The sequence below is a fragment of the Nicotiana tabacum genome, chromosome 23 (assembly GCF_000715075.1).
Source record: "Nicotiana tabacum cultivar K326 chromosome 23, ASM71507v2, whole genome shotgun sequence".
Lineage (NCBI taxonomy): Eukaryota > Viridiplantae > Streptophyta > Magnoliopsida > Solanales > Solanaceae > Nicotiana > Nicotiana tabacum.
The window spans coordinates 125,773,360-125,798,507 of NC_134102.1; the positions used below are offsets into that span (position 1 = coordinate 125,773,360).

General features: G+C 37.2%; 2 protein-coding genes across 2 annotated transcripts; one reads left to right on the forward strand and one right to left on the reverse strand.

Moving 5' to 3' along the window:
• Positions 1–1,575: 1,575 nt before the first annotated feature.
• On the forward strand, positions 1,576–4,397 carry LOC142177369 (uncharacterized). Its single transcript, XM_075245850.1, has 2 exons — positions 1,576–1,922; positions 4,352–4,397. The coding sequence occupies exons 1-2, from the start codon at positions 1,576–1,578 to the stop codon at positions 4,395–4,397; spliced, it is 393 nt and encodes a 130-aa protein (XP_075101951.1).
• A 2,848-nt stretch (positions 4,398–7,245) lies between these two features.
• Positions 7,246–20,348, reverse strand: LOC142177370 (uncharacterized). Its single transcript, XM_075245851.1, has 10 exons — positions 19,972–20,348; positions 19,619–19,721; positions 18,928–19,575; positions 18,718–18,822; positions 9,917–10,028; positions 8,892–9,077; positions 8,368–8,803; positions 7,885–8,013; positions 7,522–7,748; positions 7,246–7,409 (listed from the first exon to the last, which is right to left on the reverse strand). The coding sequence occupies exons 1-10, from the start codon at positions 20,346–20,348 to the stop codon at positions 7,246–7,248; spliced, it is 2,487 nt and encodes an 828-aa protein (XP_075101952.1).
• Between the last annotated feature and the right edge of the window lie 4,800 nt (positions 20,349–25,148).

The following is a 25,148-nucleotide window of genomic DNA, read 5'->3' on the forward strand; positions in this document are numbered from 1 at the left end:
ACCATGAAGCGAGTGGCACCTTGTGGATTGGGCCTATTCGATCAGGTTGGGATCGAACCCGTGCCGATCGCACAGTGACTGAGACAGAGTTAAGTCAGGATAGTTGGAACTCCCAAAGTATAAAGTGATGTATTTTTTTTTAAATAAAAAGAAAAAAATTTCTTTTAGAATATTCATAAACTGCTATTATGCAATTATTTTAGAATTGTTCTTATAAGCTTTATGTTTTACATGCATTTAGAATCTTTGCTTGTAATGTATATGTTATTAAAGTTTCGTCCCCTGTCGTTGAGAATCACTGAGTACAATGGATGGTACTGACCTTCTCTTTTGGGAACCTACGTTGGTCTGCGGTACAACGTAGGAACCGATTTTGCAGGCGAGCAGGCTATGGGTTAGGACTTCCCTCACTTCCAGTGCTATTGGTGAGTTCCGCTTTTGTTTGTGGAGTACTCTTTAGTGTCATCTTTATTTAGCTATTTCTTTGTTCACTTAGAGAACTGGCCAGGAAATCTCATGTCCTGAGCAGTGCGTCAGTTTATCAGTAGAGGCTTCATAGACACAGTCGGTGGGTTAAGATTCAGATGTTTTTGATAATAACTTAGCAGTATTTCAGTAGTTACTACGAATAAAGTTTTGGAGTTGATTTATTTTAAATATTTAAATTAATCAAAAGTATTTGGTTAAAGTATTGCCTTGTTGCATATAAAGTTTGAAGTTATAATAGATTTGATAAGCACAGATGGTTTGCTCGGTCATGTTTAGTGATCCGGTGCCGGCCACGGCTTGTTCAGAAAATGGGTCGTGTCAATTCTCGAGAAAAAGAAGGTTAATATAGCTTGTGTACAGGAGACTAGGTGGGTAGGAGATAAGGCGCGGGTTGTGGGCAGTTTCAAACTTTGGTATTCTGGGAGGGTGGGGGCAGGAATGGGATAGGTTTCTTGGTTGATAACGACCTCCGTGAACTAGTGGTGGAGGTTAGGAGGGTGAATGACAGGCTGGTGACTATTAAGCTAGTTGTTGAAGATTTTACTTTGAACATAATCAGTGCGTACGCACCCCAAGAAGGCTTGGATGGGGAAGTCAAGAGGCGTTTCTAGGAGGATTTAGATGAGATGGTGCGTGGTATCCCGCATACCGAGAAGCTTTTCATAGGAGGAGATTTCAATGGCCACATTAGAACGATGTCTGGGGGGTATGATGATGTGCATGGTGGCTTTGGTTTTGGAGATAGAAACGGAGGAGGAACGTCTCTGCTGGACTTTGCTAAAGCATTTGACTTGGTGATAGCAAACTCGAGTTTCCTGAAGAAGAGGGAGCACTTGGTCACCTTCCGGAGTTTAGTGGCCGAGACTCAGATTGATTATGTACTCTGCAGGAAGTCCGATAGAGGTCTTTGCACGGATTGCAAGGTCATCCCGAGTGAGAACCTCTCGACCCTTCATAGTCTTCTGGTCATGGACCTTGAGATCACAAAGAAGCGGTGGAAGAGGGCGATGTATAGCCAACATAGGATAAAGTGGGGAGCCTTGACTGAAGCCAAACCACATGAGTTGGGAGGTTAAGCTGGTGACTATGGAGGCTTGGAGGAGTAGTGTGGACGCAAGCGCTATGTGGACCACGACTGCGCAGTGCATTAGGGAAGCCACGAGAGAGGTATTAGGGGTCTCAAAGGGTTACTCTGGTGAGCACAAGGAAGACTGGTGGTGGAATAGAGAGGTGCAGGGAAAAGTGGATAGCAAGAAAGCAGTGTATCTGAAGTTACTGGAAAGTGTAGTCAAGGAGGAGAAGAGGGAGAATAGGGAGCATTATAAGTTGGCTAAGAAAGAGGGTAAGCTAGCAGTTACGGCGGCCAAGATTGCAGCTTTTAGTCGTTTGTATAAGGAACTAGAGGGCCGAGGAGGGGATAAGGGGTCGTTCAGGTTAGCCAAGGCACGAGAAAGAAATGCGCGTGACTTGGACCAAGTGAAGTGCATCAAGGACGAAGAAGGTAGAGTTTTGTTGGATGGGGGGCTTATCCGTCGAAGATGGCAGACCTACTTCCATAGTCTCTTGAACGAGGTGGGGGAAATGAGCATTGTACTAGGTGATTTGGAACTCTCCGGGAGGCATTGTGACTTTAGGTATTGTAGGCGGATTAGAGTTGATGAAGTTGATGGGGCTATGCGTAAGATAATCAGGGGCAAAGTGACGGGGCCGAATGAAATCCCGGTGGAGTTTTAGAAGAGGGTGGGCAAGGCAGGTTTGGAGTAGATCACTAGGTTATTTAATGTCATTTTAGAACGAACAAGATGCCCGAAGAGTGGATATGGAGCACGATGGTCCCTGTATATAAGAAAAAGGGTGATATCCAAAATTGCAACAATTATCAGGGTATCAAGCTGCTTAGCCATACTATGAAAGTCTGGGAGAGACTGGTAGAGCTAAGGGTGAGAAGGAGTGTGACTATTTTAGAGAACCATTTTGGGTTTATATCGGGGCGTTCGACTACATAAGCCATCCACCTTGTTAGGAGATTGATGGAGAAGTATATGGAGAGAAAGAAGGACTTGCATATGGTGTTCATCAACTTAGAAAAAGGCGTACGATAAAGATCCGAGTGAGGTTTTGTGGAGATATTTGGAGGCTAGAGGTGTACTTATTACCTACGTTAGGTTGATTAAGGACATGTATGATGGAGTAAAGACCCGAGCGAGGATGGTGGGTGGGGACTCGGACTATTTTCCGGTTATGATGGGGTTGCATCAGGGGTCGGCACTCAGCCCGTTTTTGTTTGCTCTGGTGATGGACGTACTGACGCGCTACATCCAAGGGGAGGTGCCATGGTGCATGCTATTTGCAGATGATATTATATTGATTGATGAGATGCGAGACGGTGTGAACGCGCAATTAGAGGTATGGTGGCATACCCTGGAATCTAAAGGTTTCAAGTTGAGCACGACCAAGATAGAATACTTGGAGTGTAAATTCAGTGGCGAGACTCTAGGAGGGGAAGGGGAGGTGAGGCTGGACTCGTAGGTCATCCCTAGGAGAGGGAGTTTTAAGTACCTCAGGTCTATTATTCAGGGGGATGGGGAGATTGATGAAGATGTCGTACATCGTATTGGGGCGGGATGGATGAAATAGAGATTCGCTTCCGATATTTTGTGTGACAAGAAGGTTCCACCGAAACTTAAGGGTAAGTTCTACAGAGTGGTGGTCAGACCAACGATATTGTATGGGGCTGAGTGTTGGCCAGTCAAGATTGCTCATGTCTAGATGATGAAGATTGCAGAGATGAGGATGTTGAGATGGATGTGCGGGCACACCAGGTTAGATAGGATCAGAAATGAGGTTATTCGCGATAAGGTAGGTGTGGCCTCTATTGAGGACAAGATGCGGGAAGCGCGGCATAGGTGGTTTGGTCATGTGAGGAGGAGGAGCACAGACGCCCTGTTGAGGAGGTGTGAGAGGTTTTTGGAGGGCCTACAGAGAGGTAGAGGTAGGCCAAAGAAGAGGTGGGGAGAGGTGATTAGGCAAGACATGGCGCAACTTCAGTTGATCAGGGACATGACCCTTGATAGGAAGGTATGGAGATCGAGGATTAGGGTAGTAGAATAGGTAGTGTAGAGTGTTCATAACATTAGTATTGGCACGCAGTCTCGCTTTCTGTTAGTAGTATGTTTTTATGACTAACCGTTGTTTTCTTTCATTGTTGATCACCTTATTGTCTTGTTATTTTATTCTGCTTTTATATGGCTTTTTGGTACTGTCCCTTCTTGCTTATATTTTCATTAATGTGGTACTTATATTATCCTGAGCCGAGGGTCTATTGAAAATAGTCTCTCTATCCTCACAAGGTAGGAGTAAGGTCTGCGTACACACTACCCTTTCTCAGACCCCACAATGTGAGATAATATTGGGTATGTTGTTGTTGTTGTTGTTGATGGTGTATACCTTTGCTATAGGAGGTAAAATTTCCTTTTATTTTTAATTTATTATTTTTTTCTTGCTTAATTTACCTCCTCTGTTACAAATGAAATTTCGACAGACGCAAATTCAATAGTTTATGGCGGTGAAATTATGAAAATGGAGTACTACTTAAATCATTATTGCTTATGATAGTAAATATAAACTTAGTCTGTGTATATATACGTAATCATTATTATTATGTATGTCTGTATGTGTCCATTTTAAAACTATAAATATATAGTTCAAGAGAAAGACTGACGTACAATCTGCCATTAAATTTAGACCACCAGGAAGGTACTATATTTTCAAAAAGCACAAAAATTCGACCATATATACTATTGGAAAATCAAGTAATTATCATACTATAAGTAATCTCTAATTTGGCACAATTATTTTGCAGATCCCAGAAAATTGCTGGTACAATGAATAAGGAGCAAAAAACATAGAGATCACATGAAGAGTTCTATTGATAGCTAAATTCTTTGCCAATAAAAATTGAAACGAAAAGTTGTCCTACCTATACTATACCCAACAAAAAATGTAAGACAAAAGTAGAAAAATATATTATACTTTTATGACTCTGTTTCATAATTCATTGAAATAATTTCGTAAATCGTAATAATACAACAACAACAATAATAATAATAACTCAGCATAATTTTATTAGTGGGGTCTGAAGAGGATAGTTTGTACGCAGACCTTACCTCTACCCTGGGGTAGAGAGGCTGTTTCCAATAGACCCTCGGCTCCCTCCCTCCAAGAACTCCCCACCTTGCTCTTGAGGTGACTCGAACTCACAACCTCTTGGTTGGAAGTGGAGGGTGCTCACTACCAGAGCAACCCAAATAAATAGTAATACATGGGAGTTAAAAATAATGCAGATAATCCAAATGTATCTTTGTCGTGTTCTTCAATTTTCACTTGATGAGTACACGATAAGTACTCAGATCAAATCACTTCACTCTACTACTCCTAGTAGACTAGTATCAGTTGATTATGAAAAAGAAATTGGGACTAATGCGAATATGCCTACAAAATTGCATGGAAGTGGAAAGACAAATTGGGAAATTGGCAGAATTTAATGACATCAATTGCTCTGCTGGTCTAATCTCATTGTTGAAGACACAAGGAAATTCTCAATAATTTGAAGAAAAAAAAAGAATATATATATATATATATATATATATATATATATATATATATATATATATATATATATCTTAAGATGTATATATAGAAACTATCCATGAAAAATATTTGAGAAAACAAAAATCCCCTACTTCACGCCTTAGACCGATTTTGACATACCAAATTGTATTTCTAATTTCTAAAAACAAATAATAGTGGATAACGGGAAGAAATTTTATATCAAAACATTCGTTCTGATTTAAACCTGTAATCATCAAACTTAATTCTTCCAGATAACGACAATTTATATAAACACAATTTTTACAACGTTGTTTTATAGTCTGTTTGGCCAAACTTTTAAAATCAAATTGTTTTAAAAAGTAATTTTTCTCAAAAGTATTTTTTAAAAGCGCACTTTTAGTGAGAACCCGTTTATGTTTGACTAATTAATTCGAAAATCACTCTTGAGTAGCAATTAGTGTTTCGCTAAGTTTTTAATAAGTATTTTTTTCTACAAAAGTGATTTTCAAAAGAGTGTTAGGGAGAATTTTTTTTTTCTGCTTCTCAAAAACTGCTTCGACTTCTACTTAAAAGCACTTTTTTCTTTTTAAAATTTTGGCCAAATATCTTAACTTTAAAAAAAATACTTTTGAGAAGAAAAAATACTTTTAGCCGAAAAACAACTTGACCAAACAAATATATTAAGGCAAATAAAATATACGATTGATAGTACATGATGGTACTACAGATAACAAGATTTGTCTCTACTAAAGATTTATCCAGCTATATATGTACAAGTTGTTTATTTGTCGCCTTGCTAAACATTAAACTTAATTAATCTTATTATAATCAAGTTACCTTCGTGGAACATTGAAAGCAATTAAGCAATGAATTTTGTAGAATTTACTCTGATGATGTATTCACGGTATTTGCATCTCTTTATACAAGTAATTTAGCTAAAAGAAAATATAAAATAAAATGATATTATACACTTGTTCATTCTCATTCCCTAATGCTATAACAGAAAAACTAATTTTATTCCTTTACATGTGCTCACATGTGCATCTCACGTATAAAATAGTCTCTTTCTGAACAACTGGATTTGCCATATCAATGACACATATTAAATTACTTCAAGGGCTGAGATGTGCCCACGTGTACAGTTAATTAAGTCAAATATAAGAAAGAAAGATAGGGACTTTTATCTAGAAAACACCGAAGCCCCATTTCTTTGTCTAAAGACTTTCTTCTTCTTCATTTCTATACACGATGAAATCCCCTTCTTCTTCTTCTTCTTCTTCTTCTTCTTCTTCTTCTTCTTCTTCTTCTTCTTCTTCTTCTTCTTCTTCTTCTTCTTCTTCTTCTTCTTCTTCGTTTTCATTTCATCTTCTTTCAAATTAATATGGGGTTTTATTTTAACACACACCCTCCCTCAAGTTGGAGGGTGGAGAGAATACCCCTAACTTGGGCAAAATCTGATTGTGAGAAACCCCTGTGAGAGGTTTGGTGAAAAGATCGGCGAGCTAAAGTTTTGAGGGAATTAAATCTCAGAGATACTGTTGGCGGACGAAGTGGCAATCCAGTTCCACATGCTTAGTACTTTCGTGGAAGACTAGATTGCGAGCAATACAGATGGTCGCCTGACTGTTTGAGTGAACGGTGACCGGCAAAGTAAGAGGAGAAGAGAGACCAACGAGGAGACGAACTAGCCAAGTTATCTCCGCAGTGACACGCCGCATGGAGCGATACTCCGCCTCAGCAGACGACAATGAGATAGACAGTTGTTTCTTCGATTTCTAAGAAATCGGAGCTCCACCTAGAGTATTGCAGAAGCCACTAACAGAGTGGCGGGAATCCTTGCAAGCAGCCCAGTCGGCATCGCAGAACGCAATCAAATCAAGAGATGGATTTGCAGAGAGAAGTATGCCTTGTGCCGGATCGGAATGCAAATACCTCAAAACATGCAGCCCAGTAGAAAAATATGAAATTGAGGGCTATTGCATGTATTGGCTAAGAGTGAGGACAGCAAAACAGATGTCTGGTCGGGTGTTGGTGAGATAATTAAGTTTACCAACAAGGCGACGATAGAGTGTAGGGTCAGCCAATGGGGGGTGTCAATTCAGCATGCAATTTAGCGGAAGGATCGAGTGGAGAAAAAATAACAGTTCATGAGCAACCAAATTCCTCTAACAACTCTAAGGTAAATTTCCGCTGGTTGATAATGAAACCTTGTGGTTCTCTGATAATTTCCATTCCCAAGATATAGTGAATGTCACCCAAGTTCTTGACTTTAAATTCTGAATTGAGAAAATGGGTAATGTGGTCTATTTCTGCCATTTCATTGCATGTTAGTAGCATATCATCAACGTAAACTACTAGAATAGAACTAAGACCTCCATTTTGTCTAAAACAAAGAATAGTCATTTAAGGAAGTTGAATAACCTTTGAAACTAAGAGCACTAGCTAGTCTAGCACACCACTGTCTATAAGCCTGCTTCAATCCATAGAGAGATTTCTTCAAAAGACAAACTTGATTAGGCTTAGGGAGAGATAGACCAGCAGGTAACTTCATGTAAACTTCTTCCTGTAAATTTCCATGCAAAAATACATTATCAATATCAAGTTGAGACACCTTCCAACCCTTCTTCACAGCCACTGTCAAGAAACATCTGATTGTGGTCAATTTAGCCACATGAGAGATGTCTCAGAATAATCAATGACTTCTCTTTGAATATCCCCCGTTACTACCAATCGTGACTTTAATCTCTCAACAGATCCATCTGATTTGTGTTTCATCTTGTAAACCCATTGCAAGGTAAGGCTTTCTTTTCTTGTGGCAAGTCTACAACATCCCAGGTGTTGTTGAATTCAAGAGCTGCTAGCTCTGCCTCCATAACTTGTCTCCAACCTATATCCTGAGAAGCTTGTGCATAACTGTAAGGTTCTGAGATAGAGCAGACTGACCTTAGAACATTTTGATTATTGAGAGATAAAGCTCCAAAAGATAGGGCAGTCGGGTGAGAAGCATGATTGAAACAAGAGGAAGTAATGTCAAAAAGAAAAATGCTATTGCATACATAGTTATTTAAATAACTAGGCTGCTGAAAAATTCTTTTAGATTTTCTGATAGGTGGTGGAGGTATAGGGATGGTGATACTAGAACTAGGAGCAGGTAAGGGAGAAGAGGTATTAGAAGTTGGGGTTGAAGATGTTCTGAGACTGAGAACAATAGGTAAAAGAGGACCATGAGAATTTTAATTGGGAGATGGAGAAGAGAAATCAAGTGACCTAGGAGAGAGAAGTGTGATGGGGTTTGTATCTGGAGGGGCAATGTTGTTAGGACTAGGGCAGGGTGAAAGAGATGATGAAGGATAGGAAGGAGATGAAAATATAGAATCAGGTATTGTGGTGTCTGAGAGAGGTGCAGTTGGAGGAAACACCTGATAGCTTTGTGATGTAGGTGTGGTGACAAAAGGGAAATGGTTTTTATATAACTTCACATCTCTAGACACAAAGACAGTCTTTGTCTTCAATTCTAAAAGCTTGTATCCTTTTTGATGTTGTGAATATCCTAGGAAGGCACATGCATGTGCTCTAGGATCAAATTTATCTCTATTGTGAGCTAAAGTAGAAGCATAGCACAAACATTCAAAAACTTTGAGATTGTCATACACAGGTGATTTTCCAAATATGATTTGATAGGGAGTCTTTCCTTTTAAGAACTCTAGAAGGAAATTTGTTAATTAAGTAGGTTGCAGTCAAGATGCACTCACCTTAGTATTGGATAGGAACCTTGGATTGGAAGAATAAACCCCTTGCAACCTCTAGTAAATGCCTATGCTTCCTATCAACTATTCCATTCTGTTGGGGTATGCCCACACAAGAAGTTTCATGTAAGATCCCATGTGATAGAAGGAAATCAGATTGTTGTGATCCTTTTCCCAATTCCAAAGCATTATCAGATTTCACCTTCTTGACCTTAATGTTAAACTGTCTTTCTGTCATGGCAAAAAATAATTTCAGAACTGTTAATACATTTGTTTTTGAACTTAGCAGGAAAATTCATGTTCCTATACTAAAATCATTAACAACAATAACAACACCCCAGTAAAATCCTACCAGTGAGGTCTGGGGAGGGTAGAGTGTACGCAGATCTTACCCCTACCCCAGAGGGGGTAGAGAGGTTATTTTCGGGAGACCCTCGGCTCAAAGACAATAGATCTGTGATAACAAAACCCAAAAAATAATCAGCAGCGTGAGAAACAGCAAATAAATAGAAAAGCAGTAACACAAATATTAAGCAAAAGTGTGAAACACAACATAAATCGCTAGCAGTGCTAGACAAAACACTATTATACTCGTCGGTACAAAGAGGGAAACCGGGACAAAGAGAAAAACTGCTCGACTGCCCTTTAACCTATAACCCTAATGCTCGATATCCACACCTTCCTATCAAGAGCCATGTCCTCGAAAATCTGGAGCCGCGTCATGTCCTGTCTGATCACCTCGCCCCAATACTTCTTGGGCCGCCCTCTACCTCTTCTCATACCTGTCAAAGCCAATCGCTCACACCTCCTAACCGGAGCATCTAGGATTCTCCTCTGCACGTGTCCGAACCATCTAAATCGCGCTGCCCGCATCTTGTCATCCATCGGAGCCACGCCCACCCTCTCCCGAATAACTTCATTCCTAATTTTATCCAGCCTAGTATGCCCACACATCTATCTCAACATTCTCATTTCTGCTACTTTCTTCTTCTGGATATATGAATTCTTGACTGGCCAACACTCAGCCACATACAACATGGCAGGTCTAACCACCGCTCTATAGAACTTACCTTTGAGTTTCGATGGTACATTCTTGTTACACAGGACTCCAGACGCTAACTTCCATTTCATCCACCCCACCCCAATACGGTGCGTAACATCCCCGTCGATCTCCCCATCTCCCTGGATAATTGACCCTAAGTACTTAAAACTTTCTCTCTTGAGGATGACCTGTGAGTCAAGCCTGACTTCCAAATCCGTTTCCCCCGTCACGTCGCAGAACTTACATTCCACATATTCCGTCTTAGTCCTACTCAACTTGAAACCTTTAGACTCCAGGACCTGCCTCCATACCTCCAGTCTCCTATTAATGCTGCCTCGCATCTCATCAATTAGAACTATATCATCAGCGAATAACATATATCATGGCACCTCTCCTTGGATATGGTATGTCAGTGTGTCCATCGCCAGGGAAAATAAGAACGGGCTAAGCGCAGATCCTTGGTGTAACCCCATAACCACCGGAAAAGGCTCTGAGTCATTTCCCACAGTCCTAACTTGAGTCATAGCTCCATCATACATATCTTTTATCTCCCTAATGTAAGTCACCGGCACACCTTTCACCTCCAGACACCTCTAAAGGACGTCCCTACGGACCTTGTCATACGCCTTCTCTAGGTCAATAAACACCATATGCAAATCCCTCTTCCTATCCCTGTATTGTTCCACCAACCTCCTGATAAGGTGGATAGCTTCCGTAGTAGAACGACCCGGCATGAACCTGAACTGGTTTTCTGATATAGACACCGCCCTTCTTATCCTCCCTTCCATCACCCTCTCCCAAACTTTCACGGTATGACTTAGTAACTTGATACCCCTATAGTTGTTACAATTCTGGATATCACCTTTGTTCTCGTACACTGGAACCATTGTACTCCATCGCCACTCATCAGACATCCTCTTCGTCATGAAGATAACATTATGAAGATAACATTAAACAACCCAGTCAGCCACTCCAAGCTTGATCTACCCGCATATCTCCAAAGCTCTATTGGAATCTCTTCTGGTCCGGTCGCTTTGCCCTGACTCATCTTACCCATCACACTTATAACCATTATAGGTGTTAGACTTAAAGGGTCCCCAAGTATCAATGTGTATAAGATCAAATATGCCATGTGTCTTGATTTTACTTAAGGGAAAAAGAAGTCTAGTATATTTAGCTTGATGACAAACATCACACACATAATCAAAAGAAGAAGGGAAAGAAATGAAACTGAGAGTTTTCATTACTTCAAAAGGTAAATGGCCCAATCTAGCATGCCATTAGATTACATCATAAACTGCACTCCTAGATATAGGTCCTAAATAGGAAACAATACTGGAAACACGTAAGGCCCCGAAAAATTTCACAAAGGAATTTAAGGTTTGGTGGTGCCGAGGTAGGCTAATGTGTATAGGCCCCGTGAATTCCTATAGCTAATTCAAGCAATTTCGAGCTTAGGAATACAATTTAATGTAGACCCAAACTACATGAAATTTTTTTGAAGTGGATAAAGTTATTTGGATACTTGGGGATAATTATTTTATTAATCTTGTGTGTTGTAATAACGGGAAATACTTGGATATTAATTTCAAAGAAATAAGACTAAAAAATACAGTGAGCTATCTCCCCATAGTGCAACTATAGCACAGGAAGGAAGCAAAAACAATTTGCAAACCAGTAAGCTAAAGCCTTGTAGCACAGGGATAGCACCAGTGAAAAACTGATTTTAGCAAACCAGTGAGCTAAAGCCTTATAGCACAGGGATAGCACCAGTGGAAAAATACTGAACCTGGGCCTATTAATACCTGAGCGGGGAGAGAGAAAAATAAAAGGGTTTCAAGACTAGGGCTTTTCTCTCCATCACCCTTCCAGCCAAGGCTTCCAATACACACTTAAGGTGAGTTTTTAAGTGTGTTTTTATGATGATTTCACTTCTCAATTACTAGTTACAACAAGGTCTTAATTGGATTCCATAGGATTTCTTCAAAATCTCAAGAACACCCAAAAAGTTGACTTTAAAGATTTGGTCTACAAGAGGTAATCTTTCACCCTTAAACCTACATGCATGGATTGTTAGTGAATATATGAGCAATAAATAAGTTCTAGCACTTATGAGATGGTGATAGGAAGCCATAAGTGCTTAACCTAGATAATTGGGTGTTGCAGAGATTTTGTAATGAGTTAATTAGTAAAATTTGGTGGATGTGAGTTCATTGATGATTATAATGGTACTAAGAAGGTAGTTAGTGGACAAAGGATGTTGTAGTATCTCTTGTTGGTGGGAAGGAGGGATTGTTAGATGAAGAAATACCATTACTAGAGGTAGTTGAATGCTATGTACTCTAGGTGTTTGATAAAATGCCAAAATGACCAAAAACTTAGAAATGTTTACTAATATCGGCCCAATTAAATTATGTTGATGTAGATTAAAGTTGTAAGAGTAGTGGGAGGTTTTAGTATCACTAAAGATCTCCATCAAGGTATGTTGGCTAAACTTCACTCTTAGAATTGAATCCCACGATGTTCCTGTAAGTCTCGAGTTATTCATTATAAATTAACTATTCCGAATAAGCTTTGTGTTGAAAGGTATATGTTCAAAATGCGTCCGGATGCTCTTATCATATGATGTTATCCTTCGGGAATGTGTTCAAAGCATGAGTTGGGTATAAAAATGTTATGACTCCAAGTAGTGTTTCAAATGAAGGCTATTATGCCAAATTGTGTAAGAAGTCTCAATGTGCATAAGACTCTTAATTGCTCATAGGTATACCAAAAGTCGTGATTAGGGATTCCTTGTTGTCGATAATCTATAAAGATGCTTGAAAGTAAAAGTAGTGAGTTGGGGATATAAAGTGTGAACACCGTGCCAGGAATGAAAGTTATACTTGTGGCCAATAGCGCCAATGAAATGAAATGATGTGTGAAATATTATGAAATAAGCCTTGATTCGACTATTCCAAATTGACTCCGAAAATAGAATTATCCAAAATTTTATGTACTCAAGTCATGTCCAAATGTGGTTGTTCTAACTAATGTTGTGCTTGGTAGGTATTTCCAATATGTTTTGAGTTCTTACATATCCATGAGTTGAAATTGTGTATTGCCCTTTTGGAGAAATCTATTTCAAGAGTATTCTATATGATGATATTTATGATAATATTCTTTAAAAGTAAAGAAATAAAAGTGCGGAATATGATATACGACCACAGTGCCATGAATGAAGAATAATATGTGTGGCCAAGGGAGCCAATGAAATAATGAGGTTGTAAGTAGTTGAAAGTAATTGTGAAGTAATATATGGTATGAAAGGTTATGAGATGAATGTATTTGTACTTATGTTTCCAATGTGTTATAAGCTCCTACGCCCTCATGAGGAGAGGCTATGGTGTTCCTAAATATTTTAAATGTTCTTGATATCCTATGATAACCCATGTCAAGTATAACTAAGTGATGGTATGAACATGAAATGTAGCCGTTTGCCAAAATGAGAATTATGAGGTATTGTATGTCCCTATGGTTTCAATCATAGTATGTATGCTACTAAAATAATTAATGTAAATGACTTCGATATTAAGTCCCTAAGTATAATGAACTTAGCTAATGAACTTAAGATGACAAGAGAGTATATAATGTAGTGGAAGAGGGATGTCCTATGCTAAGTGACGATAAATCTTATTGAAAACGTATTTGGGCCATGTGCCATTGAAATTAACTTATTGATTTACCATACATGTGCTAACGTAATGAGTTGTGTTCCTCCATGATGAGCATGAATATGAACATAAAGTATTCCAATGATATGGGAAATTATGACATTAAATGCAATGTTAATCACGTCACTTTGAGTTTATATACGGTATTGTGATACACCTCCACCTGCATATATTGGGGTGAGGCGGCAGGGCCGATTTGTGTAGAGATTGTGGTATTGTAATACACCTCCATCCGCATATATTGGGGTGAAGCGGCAAGGCCGCTTTGTGTAGAGATTATGGTATTGTGATACACCTCCACCCGTATATATTGGGGTGAGGCGGCAAGGCCGCTTTGTGTAGAGATTGTGGTATTGTGATACACCTCCACCCGCATATATTGGGGTGAGGCGGCAGGGCCTCTTTATGTAAAGATTATGTTATTGTGATACACCTCCCCCCACATATATTGGGGTGAGGTGGCAGGGCCGCTTTGTGTAGAGATTGTGGTATTGTGGTAGAGGTGAGGCGGCATGGCCGTTTTGTATAGATATTGTGGTATTGTGATATACCTCCACCCGCATATATTGGGGTAAGGCGGCAGGGCCGCTTTGTGTAGAGATTATGGTATTGTGATACACCTCCACCCGCATATATTGGGGTGAGGCGGTATCACGACCCGAAATTTCCACCTTCGGACCGTGACGGCGCCTAACATTTCACTTGCTAGGCAAGCCAACGTTAGAATAATATTATCCATTTTTAAAATAATTTTTTAAATTTATTAATAACAAAGAACAAATACGGAAGTGAAGTCTGAAATGTAGTGAATAATCCTTAAAAATAATGGTGTCTAAATACCATCCCAGAATTAGTGTCACAAGTGTACGAGCTTCTAGAATAATACAAATAAAGGTCTGAATAAAATAAAGCTGTCTGGAAACAAACAAACAGCTAAAGTAAAGTAGACGGGGACTTCAGAACTGCGAACGTCGTGCATTTATACCTCAAGTCTCCTCTGAATAGCTGAAATCCGAGCAAGTCTATGGTACGCCGCTGGGACCAACTCCGAAATCTGCACAAGAAGTGCAGAGTGTAGTATTAGTACAACTGACCCCATGTACTGGTAAGTGCTGAGCCTAACCTCGACGAAATAGTGACGAGGCTAAGGCGGTTCTCTTACATTAACCTGTACGCAATACTAGTAACAGCAACAAATAATAGAAATAAATCAGGTAACTCATTTATAATAATTGAAGCCAATTCAGCAGTTATAACCAATTATCATTTCCATCAATTCTGTTGCAGCGTGCAACCCGCTCTCACAATATATTCACATTCAATTCTGTTGCAGCGTGCAACCTGCTCTTCCAATATATTCCTTTTAATCAAGTCTGTCATATATTTATTTCAATCAAGTATATATAGACTTTTAAATAAGTCTGTTGCGGCGTGCAATCCTATCCTCCAATATTGACTTTTAAATAAGTCTATTGTGGCGTGCAATCCGATCCCCCAATATTGACTTTTAAATAAGTCTATTGCGGCGTGCAATCCGATCTCCCAAATATTGACTTTTAATAAGTCTGTTGCGGCGTGGAACCCAATCCTCTAATATGGACTTTTAATAAGTCTGTTGCGGCATGCAACCCGATTCTCCAATATGAATTTTTTAATAAGTCTGTTGCGGCGTGCAACCCGATCCTCCAATATGGACTTTTTAATAAGTCTGTTGTGGCGTGCAACCCGATCCTCTAATATATTCATTTTGATCAATTCTGTTGCGGTGTGAAACCCGCTCCTCCAATAGATATATACATTTACCAGTTCAATGCTGTTGCAGCGTGCAACCCGCTCCTCCAATATATTCATTTACCAATTCTTATAGAAGAAATTTCCCCAATAAATGCAATAATTAATATAAAATTATAAGATAACAAGCATACAATAATTATAATTTAATTATGAAACAAACAATGACAAATAGCAAGTTATTATGGAAATCAGAGAGAAAATAGGCAGTTTAATATTTAATATGCTAAATGTCAAATAACAATTAAGACACATAATTCAAATAGTATGTAACAATTAATGCAAGAATTCAAGGATTAATATTTGACAAAGAATAAGAGAGAAACAATTATTATAATAATTAATTCATGATTTAAAATAATTTATGATTTTTCAAGTAAATAGGCAAACAATTAATTTGACGACGTATAGATACTCGTCACCTCGCCTATACGTCGTTCACATGCATTTCACATAACAAATAATTTAAGGGTTTTATTTCCTCAAGTCAAGGTTAACCACGGCACTTACCTCACTTTGTAATTTCCAATCAATTACTCGACCACAAATTTTTCTTTTAAATTTGTCTCCAAAAGCTTCAATTCTATTCACAAACAATTCGATACACTCAATACGAATCATAGGAATTAATTCCATATGAATTTACTAATTTTTCGGATAAAAATTCAAAATTCATTTAAATATTCGACAATGGGACCTACATCTCAAATCCCGGAAAAACTCGCGAAATCCGAACACTCGTTCCGCTACGAGTTCAACCATTCAAAAATTATCCAATTCCGATATCAAATGGAGCTTCAAATCTTACATTTTCGTTTTTGGAAGATTTTATAAAAATCTGATTTTTCTTCCCTAAATTCATGGATTCATGATGTAAATGGGTATGGAATCATGAAATATAATCAATATAGGATAAGGAACACTTACCCCAAGAATCATACTCTTAATCACCCATCATTACCCAAACTTGAAATTGAAAAATAGGGGTTAGAACCTTACCTCTTTGATGAAGAACTTGAGGAATTTCTTGTTGGTTTTCAAGGCTTGGACAAGAATTTGATGAACAAGACACTTTATCTACTTCCTCTCTCTAGAACACTCTCACTTCTCTCTAAAATCATCAGATAAATGCCCCAAAATAAACCCCAAAGCCTATTTATCAAAATGAGGCCGGGTTATGAAAATAGAAAAATTACCCCTCCGAAAACAGGTATGCGGTCGCACAATGGACCGCACAATTGGTGTGCAGGTCGCAAAATGATCGCATAAATTGGTGCCCAGAACTGGGCTGTTCTGGACCATTGTGCGACCAGTTTGCGGTCATATAACCATTTTGCGGTTGCATAATGGTCGCAGAATCGCATTCTGTCAACCTTTAGTAATTTGGTCATAACTTCTTGTAGGAATGTCCAAATGTTGAACGGTTTAAAGCTTTAGAAACTAGACTCAAAGATATTTTATTTGTTAGGTAATTACATCATATAACTCTTTATATCAAGAGAGTTATTCTCGTTTGAAATTAAGTCTTGTGCGAACTCACTTGAAACCTTAGTCTATTATGAAATTTCCAACTTCTACATTCGATGCCGAAACCTAGCGACTCAAGTCTGATTGACCTCAAATTTTGCACATAAGTCATAAATAATATAACAGAGCTATGAAAATTTTCGGAACTGGATTCCGACTCCGATATCAAAAGTCAACCCCGTGGTCAAACTTAGAAATCTTTAGCCTTTGAATTACTAGTTTCCGTTAAATGGTCATAACTTGAGCTAGGGACCTCCAAATAAAATTTTGGGCATACGTCTAAGTCCCAAATCACGATACAGACCTACTGAATTAAAACACTGATCCTGGTCCGTTTGCTCAAAATGTTGACCAAAGTCAACTTAGTTGAGTTTTAAGGCTCTAGTTCATATTTTAATCCATTTTTACATAAAAATATTCCAAAAAATTTTACGGACTTTGCACATAAGTCGAGGAGTGACAAATAGTGCTTTTCAAGGTCTTAGAACACAGAATTAATTATTAGATTTAAAGATAATATTTTGGGTCATCACAGGCGACAGGGACGCTTTGTGTAGGGATTGTGGTATTGTGATACACCTCCACCCGTATATATTGGATTGAGGCGGCTGTGCCACTTTGTAAAGAGATTTTGGTATTGTGATACACCTCCACCCGTATATGTTGGGGTGAGGCGGTAGGGACGCTTTGTGTGAAGGCGGTTATAGAGGATCCACGACTTAATATCTTTAAATGTTATTGGAAGCTCTTAATAAATTTGCTTGGCATTAACAGTTATATAATCCCTTTTATTGTTACCATGATTCATCATATTCATGTTGTATTTCCAAATCCTTGAATATGTGTATTTGTATTGTGTAAGTAAACACTGTGAATGATCTATGAAATGCACAGGTGTATTGTGTAAGTAAACACTGTGAATGGTCTATGAAAGACACATGTGTATTATATAGGTGATACTGTGAACGGTCTATGAGACGCATATGTGTATAATTTGATATGTGAATACTAAGGATGGTCTATGAAATGTATATGTGTAAAATAAGAGAGGAAGGTGCCACTTTCATTAGCCTTATTTGTACATGTTGTTACAATTACATTATATTATGTATTCCACATATAGTTCATATGGTTAAGTTGATCCTAAAAGAAGTTTAAAATGATGCAAGTATAATAAGATTTGAAATGTGATTCTATGGGATATTTCGTAGTTTCTTGATGTACTTTATTTGCCTCTTATTTGAGTTACCGTATTTTCATATGTTGTTTTGACTGCCTTACATACGAGTACTATTCCACATATACTCACGTCCCTTTTGTCGGGGGTGCTGCATCTTATAATGGATGTAGGTATACTTCTACAAGATGATACAAATCTTTGATAGGGGTTCTTCTTCACTACTCAGCTTATGGTGAGCCCGCTACAGTTCTAGTGGGTGTTTGGGTCTAGTTCATTTTATGTATTTATGTATCTATTGTCATAGAAACTCCATGTACACTGTGGGTTATGTACTTAAAGTTTTGAGTTTTGTCATGTATCTATTTTCACAGTATTTACAGTTATTTATAAAGCCATGTATCCATCGTGAGGAGAACTTAGGCTATTGAACCAAATGTATTCAATTTGAAAGTCAAGATCTTATTATGTTATAGTAAATCATGCATGAGTAATGATGAGAGGTTAATATAAATTAGGCTTGCTCGACTGAGTTTACTCGGTTGAGCGCCGGTCGCGCTCCTCGAGGTCGGGACGTGACAAAAGAAGACTAGAATGATTTCCTTTTGGAATTGAAAATACATCATTACTAGAAGAAACAAATTTTGCATTAATAGATATAGGTTTCAACAGGTACAAGCCTCCTCTTATTTCACCAAAAACTTGCCCCCTCCTCACTAAAGGGACCTGCAAGACACACCCTCTAGAGGTCAAATTATGAGAACATTTGAACTGAACATATAACTTATGAACTGATAGTAAGTTATATTTAAAAGATGGAACATAGAAGACTTTTTCAAGAATCATGTCATTTTGAATGCAAACTGTTCCTATGTGGGTGACATATAATTGGAAAGAATTTGACAGGCCAATATGAACAGGTATAGGAAGAGGACACAATTCTTGAAAGGAACTTGAATCAAAACACATGTGTTCAGATGCCCCTAAATCAATGATCCAAGTTTTAGTTTTAAAAACTATTAAACATATTCCTGAATGCTTAAGAATAGTACCAGCTACTGCATTGACACTAATTTCAGATCCTGTATTGCCTGCATAACCAACTTGAACCTGCTTGATGATGTTAACTAGTTCTGAGATCTGTTCCCGGCTGAAAGACTGATTCTGACTTCCCACAACCCCTTCATTGTTAGGATTTGGGTTGATTTCATTGTCCTGTCCTCCTATTACTGCATTCCCTTTTATTGAAGCTTTATAATTGTTAGATTTGGTAAACAGAAAATCATCTGGGAAGCCAATTAGCCTATAACAATCTGCCTTAACATGTCCCGTTCTCATGCAATGAGTGCAGCTCACATTGGGGTTACATTTTTCCTTCGCAGCTTTATTCTTTTGTTGATTGTTTATAGGATTTTGATGAATCACTCCATCCCCTTTGTCCTTGATTGTTGTACCTTTGTGCACCCTTCCCTTGTGCACCTACCATGAATGAAGATGCATCTGAGTTATGTTGAGGACTCACAAGATTCACAAAAGCCTCTCTTTGATTCTCATCTTGTAGAAGCAATGAATAGGCAAAATCCATGCTAGGCAATGGACTCATCATGAGAATGTTTCCTCTAGCACTGAGCATACACATCATTAAGGCCCATGAGGAACTGAAGGATCATTTGATCCTATAAGAACTTAGCCACTTTAGCCTTTCCACCACACACACAGTCGCAAGAGCAATTTAGATGAGAGCTTAGTGAATCCATTTCATCCCATAGTTTCTTGAGTGTAGTGAAATAGCTTGAAACACTGTTATTTTCTTGAACTTATGCTGAAATTTTCTTTTGCAGCTGATATAGTTTGGACTCATTTGACTGGCCAAACCTGTGTTCTAGATTGTTCCACAAGTTCCTTGCTGTTTTTGAATAGATGACACTGTTACCTATGTCCTTTGACAGTGAGTTAAGCAACCATGAGGTCACCATATCATTAGCTCTACTCCACAGGGGATAATCTGCTGAGTCCAGCTTAGGTTCTATACAAGTGCCATCGATGAAGCCAAGTTTGTTCTTGGCTGAAAGAGCAATGAGAATGGATCTCCTCCAACGTGGGAAACCTCTGCCATCAAAAGGTTCATTGACGAGGCTCATTCGAGGTGCATCTGAAGAATAAAGGAAGTAAGGGTGATTGGAGTCATGGTTCTTTGTTTGACTGGTCGTGCCAGTAACAGTGAGAGCTGGGGAAGCTTTTGTTCCAGTCATGGATGAAGATCAGATGAAAAAAATGAAAATGATATATAGGATTTGACTGAGAATTGAAGGATCGAGCTAATCTTGCTCTGATACCATGAAAGTAATTAAGCAATGAAGTTGTAGAATTTTCTCTGATGGTGCATTCACAGTATTTGCATCTCTTTATACAAGTAATTTAGCTAAAAGAAAATGTAAAATAAAATAATACTATACACTTGTTCAATTCCTATTCCCTAATGCTATAAGAGAAAAACTAATTTTATTCCCTCACATGTGCATCTCACGTGTAAAATAGCCTCCTTCTGTACAACTAGATTTGCCATATAAATGGCACATATTAAATTGCTTCAAGGGCTGAGATGCGTCCACGTATAGAGTTAATTAAGTCAAATATAAGAAAGAGAGATAGGGACTTTTATCTAAAAAAAACTCGGAAGCCCCATTTCTTTGTCTCAAGACTTTCTTCTTCTTCATTTCTATACACGATGAAATCCCCTTCTTCTTCTTCGTTTCCATTTCATCTTCTTTCAAATTAATATGGGATTTCATCTTAACAAACATAGCTAAGAGTTATCACAGGAGTAAAGTTAGTTCGATTTAATTGTTAAATGTGCGTGTCTAATTAAGCTTAAAATTAGTGAGCTTAACTTGAATCCAAAATCTAGACTGCCTAATATAGTGTTGTTTATTGGCAACTAAGTAAGAGAGCGCTCGTGTGTTTGAATATAAAATATTAAAATGTCCCTCAATTCTTGAATGAAGATAATGTTATTTTGTAGAATGACAGTGAAGATTGTATGGTGGTGGCAAGACAAGTAGGCGTATGCTAAGCCAAACCAAAGTGTGTCTGCTATAGCTCGTGTGCGAACTGGCAATTTGTCGTAACGAAGTTGCTTCCTATATAGGACATCAGTCGTGTTCTTATATTATTATTATTAATTATTTTTTTAAGATTCATAATCTATCTAGGTTTTGGCAAATAGAGACGACGAAGACCAGCTTAAGAAATTAAACCGCTGAGTTTTCTATTATTTCCTTTTTGATTGCTCAAGAAATTAAGGCAATCTTGCTCCCGTAAACCTTCTTGAGAAGGTCAAAATCATATTGTATGGAATTTTGAAGGAATATCAAGTTGTAATTCAAATGAATTTGATAATATAATAGTCTCTTTTTTTCCTACATTTTTTTGACTTTATAATAGCATGTGACATTTAAATATTATTGGTTGTTATAGACAAATATTATCCAGAATTCTTTTTTATTTTTAATGTTATATAAAGATAAGAAAACTATTTAGTATGTATTCTTGAGATCTTAAACTTTATACAAGATGGAAAACTTTTGTCCAATGGAATAGAAATATATGTGTAGATATTTCTAAGGAATGAAATCTTTAATAATGGAAGTATGTTCTCATATAATATTTTTTGTCATAAGTGTGTATTAAATTTTTTGAATATGTGGTAAATATCTAGACCTATTATTGGTAATCTTAAAAATTTATTTCCATAAATAGAATTGTTAAATTACCATGGAAAAAAATGATTGTTATAGAGGAGTAATTTTATAAAGAGCATATTTTTATAAAGATGATTGTTGTACGTTGCTATAGCTAAAAAATATTTATAGAGAAGTAAAATATATAATAAAAAAATCAGGTCCGAAAAATATTTGACTTTTATTGTGAAATGGCGATTGTTTTAGAGATTTCTAATTTTATATTAGATCAGTTAAGATCAACTATAATTTTATACATTCATCATAGTTGTACAAACTTTCATGTTGAAAGTCAATGTAGCGCACCATTATCTTTATTCAAAATTGGTAAAACTATATTTTATGTAACGTCATATATGTTCTTTCACGTATAATGAACATCTCAAAACTCCAAAAAAAATAAAAAAGGTTGCGCACGAGAATTTACTTTTACATAATTATTAATAGGGAGAAAAAGAAAATCCAAATCGTTGATAATAAAGATCGTTCATCATTTAATTAAAGGTTTCATTGTTCTAAGAAAAAAAAATATTTCTTCAAAGAAAGCGTTTTACCTTTTATAATGAACCTTCTTATCAGCGTAAGTGGCTTGTTTAGTGCATGAATTCAAATTAATCATACCAATAGATAGGGTATTCATAAAAAACCAAAAATCAAATCAAATAAAAAACCAAACCAAGCTGACTTAAAAAATCAATACCTTTTTGGTTTGGTTTGGTTTTACCTTTGAATTTTAAAAATCGACCAAAGTTGATTTAATTTTAATTTTAATTTAAAAATAATCGAAAAAGACTAACCAAACAAATTATAGAAGTAGCTAACATTTATTATTACACCTATATATATATATATATATATATATGTGTGTGTGTGTGTGTGTGTGTGTGTGTGTGTGTGTATGTGTGTGTGTGTGTGTGTATTTATACAAAGTTTCTAAAGTTTTATGGTACATGTTAATCATTTGTACTTTTAGTCTAGTTCTTTGCCTTTATTCTAGTTTGATTGATAGTTTTCTTTTGCTAAGCATAATAATCTATTTCATCTTAAATATAATCTATGTTTAATTAAGTCCTTAAATTATTCATTACTATTCGATTCAATTATCATCAATATATCTTTGTAAATGATAGATTTCTCAAAAAACAATTGGTTTGATAGTGTTACATTGAAAGTGTAGTCGTCGAAATATGTGTTTGATAGTGTATGTCTCATACTTAAGAAAAAAAATCAATAAATAACTAAAAAAATCGATAAATCGAAAACACGACAAAAACTGACATTAACCGAATCAATAAAAAATCGGTTAAATTAGTTTGGTTTGATTTCAATATTTGAAATACCGACTTACTTGGTTTGGATTCTTTTTAAGAAAAAGTTGATCCAAACCGAATCATGATCAACACCACTACCAATAGACTTTTAGAGTCCCCGAATGCTCAAATCGAAGAGAAAGAAAACATTCGCTACCACAATGTACATCTTAGAGTCCGTTTGGTCAAGCTGCCAAAATTTAAGTACTTGTATTGAACTGTGCTTTTATTTAAAAATATTTTGGAGAACAATAGTTTATATTTAATTAATTTATTTGAGAAGTGCTTTCTACAATATTTGATAAGAAAATTATTTTTGATAATCTTTTCAAAAATTACTTTTGAGTGCCAAATTACAAAAAAATGACATTAAATATTCATTTTAAAGAAAAATATTATTTAAAAGAAAAAAAGAATTTAAATATTTATTATAAAAAAGTTAATTAAATTTTTATTTTCATTTAATTAAATAGAAAACAAAAAACAAAAATATATATTAAAGATTTTAACTAATACAAAATATAGTTATTTAAAGCAATAATATTGAGTATCTAATATTACTAAAAGTTTACATCATGTAACAAAAGAAAAATAATTAACATAATTTCAATCAAGAGTGGAATTAGCAGGTGTATGTTACATTAGGGTTACTAACGTGCGCCACCAAGCAGAATGATGAGGAAGAAGCGACAGGTTGCTCCGGCGCCGGCCTCACCTAAAGCCCATGAAGGATCATCTAGGCAAATAACACCAGAATCCGGCGTTCCCTAATCATTAGCACTGATTCAACTGATGCATTGGATGCCGGGGATGGGAAGTGCTCTGACGGTAATGCAAATGGCAGTTCTGCTGTTAGAAGAGGAGACTCCACACGATTCAGAAGTAGGTGCTTCAAATGCGGCAAGGAAACTCACTTTCTCGGCCAAATCTAATGAGATTGAACCTACTATCGCGGAAGTTGTCAAAGGGAATCGACATCAACAATTGGGTATGAAACTCGACTACTATCCGCCGGTACTGAAGGATGGTGTTAAGGCAGTCAAACTGAATCCTCAGGAGATTGCGGAACAGAAGTTGAAGTGGAGCTTAGCCTTAATTGGGTATGTAATTGGAGGAAACCCTACATTTAAGGAGATGTTTAAATTTATGTATGGAGTATGGAATCAGTTACTATCCCTCAGGTATTTCTTCACAATGACAGGTACTTTATATTCAAGTTTAATAGTGAGGATGACAAGACCATAGTACTGCAGAATGGACCTTATACATTCAATTACAGACCTCTAGTGCTTAAGCAATGGGATCCATATTTCCAAATGAGTAATGAGCCAAACCAAATCATTTATATGTGGGTAATATTTTCGAACTTGCCTATCCAGTTCTGGACCACTAGGAATTTAGGCAGAATAGCCAGCTGTCTAGGGAGTCCGGTTTGCACTGATAAGATCACAACGCAGGAAAACAGAATTGCCTACGCTAGGATGCTCATAGAAATGGACATATCCTAACTATTGCTAGAAAATCCCATTAGAGATGCCTAATGGGCAACGTCGAATGCAACCAGTGAAATATGAATGGAAACCCCTATTTTGTCAAGAATATCTTCAAATGGGACATGTCATAGGCAGTTGCAAGAGGGCACCAGATGATACTGGTATTCTAGGGCAGCAGTAAGTTAAAAAAGGGAGGAAAACCAGAAGGAGTGGAGAACAAAGTCAAATCTCAACCAAGATAAGGGAGTGGGGACTGTGTAGATGCTGGACTCAACAGTTAAGCCCTCTAATAGCTCAAATAATATTGTTACTTTAGACACAGTTGCTCAACCACCTGAAGCTACATCAATAGAGAAAGCAGATAAAGTTGATAGAGGCAGAGAAGCAAGCTAAGATATAGGAAAGCATGGTAATGGAAAGAATGCTAAGACGGAATAAATTCAGTGCCCTAAGGATAGATACAGAGACAATCACTAGCAATGTGGTAAAGAGACTTAGTCCAGTCAATA

Bases quoted from the DNA above. Each gene is read 5' to 3' on its own strand.
- LOC142177369 (XM_075245850.1), top strand. From the start codon at position 1,576: ATGGAGGCTTGGAGGAGTAGTGTGGACGCAAGCGCTATGTGGACCACG. The intron at 1,923-4,351 runs GTTAGCCAAGGC...ATTATTTTGCAG, and splicing joins GGGGATAAGGGGTCGTTCAG to ATCCCAGAAAATTGCTGGTA.
- LOC142177370 (XM_075245851.1), bottom strand. From the start codon at position 20,348: ATGACTGGAACAAAAGCTTCCCCAGCTCTCACTGTTACTGGCACGACC. The intron at 7,749-7,884 runs GTTTACAAGATG...GACCACAATCAG, and splicing joins AAAGCCTTACCTTGCAATGG to ATGTTTCTTGACAGTGGCTG. The intron at 7,410-7,521 runs GTTATTCAACTT...ATGAAATGGCAG, and splicing joins TAGTGCTCTTAGTTTCAAAG to AAATAGACCACATTACCCAT.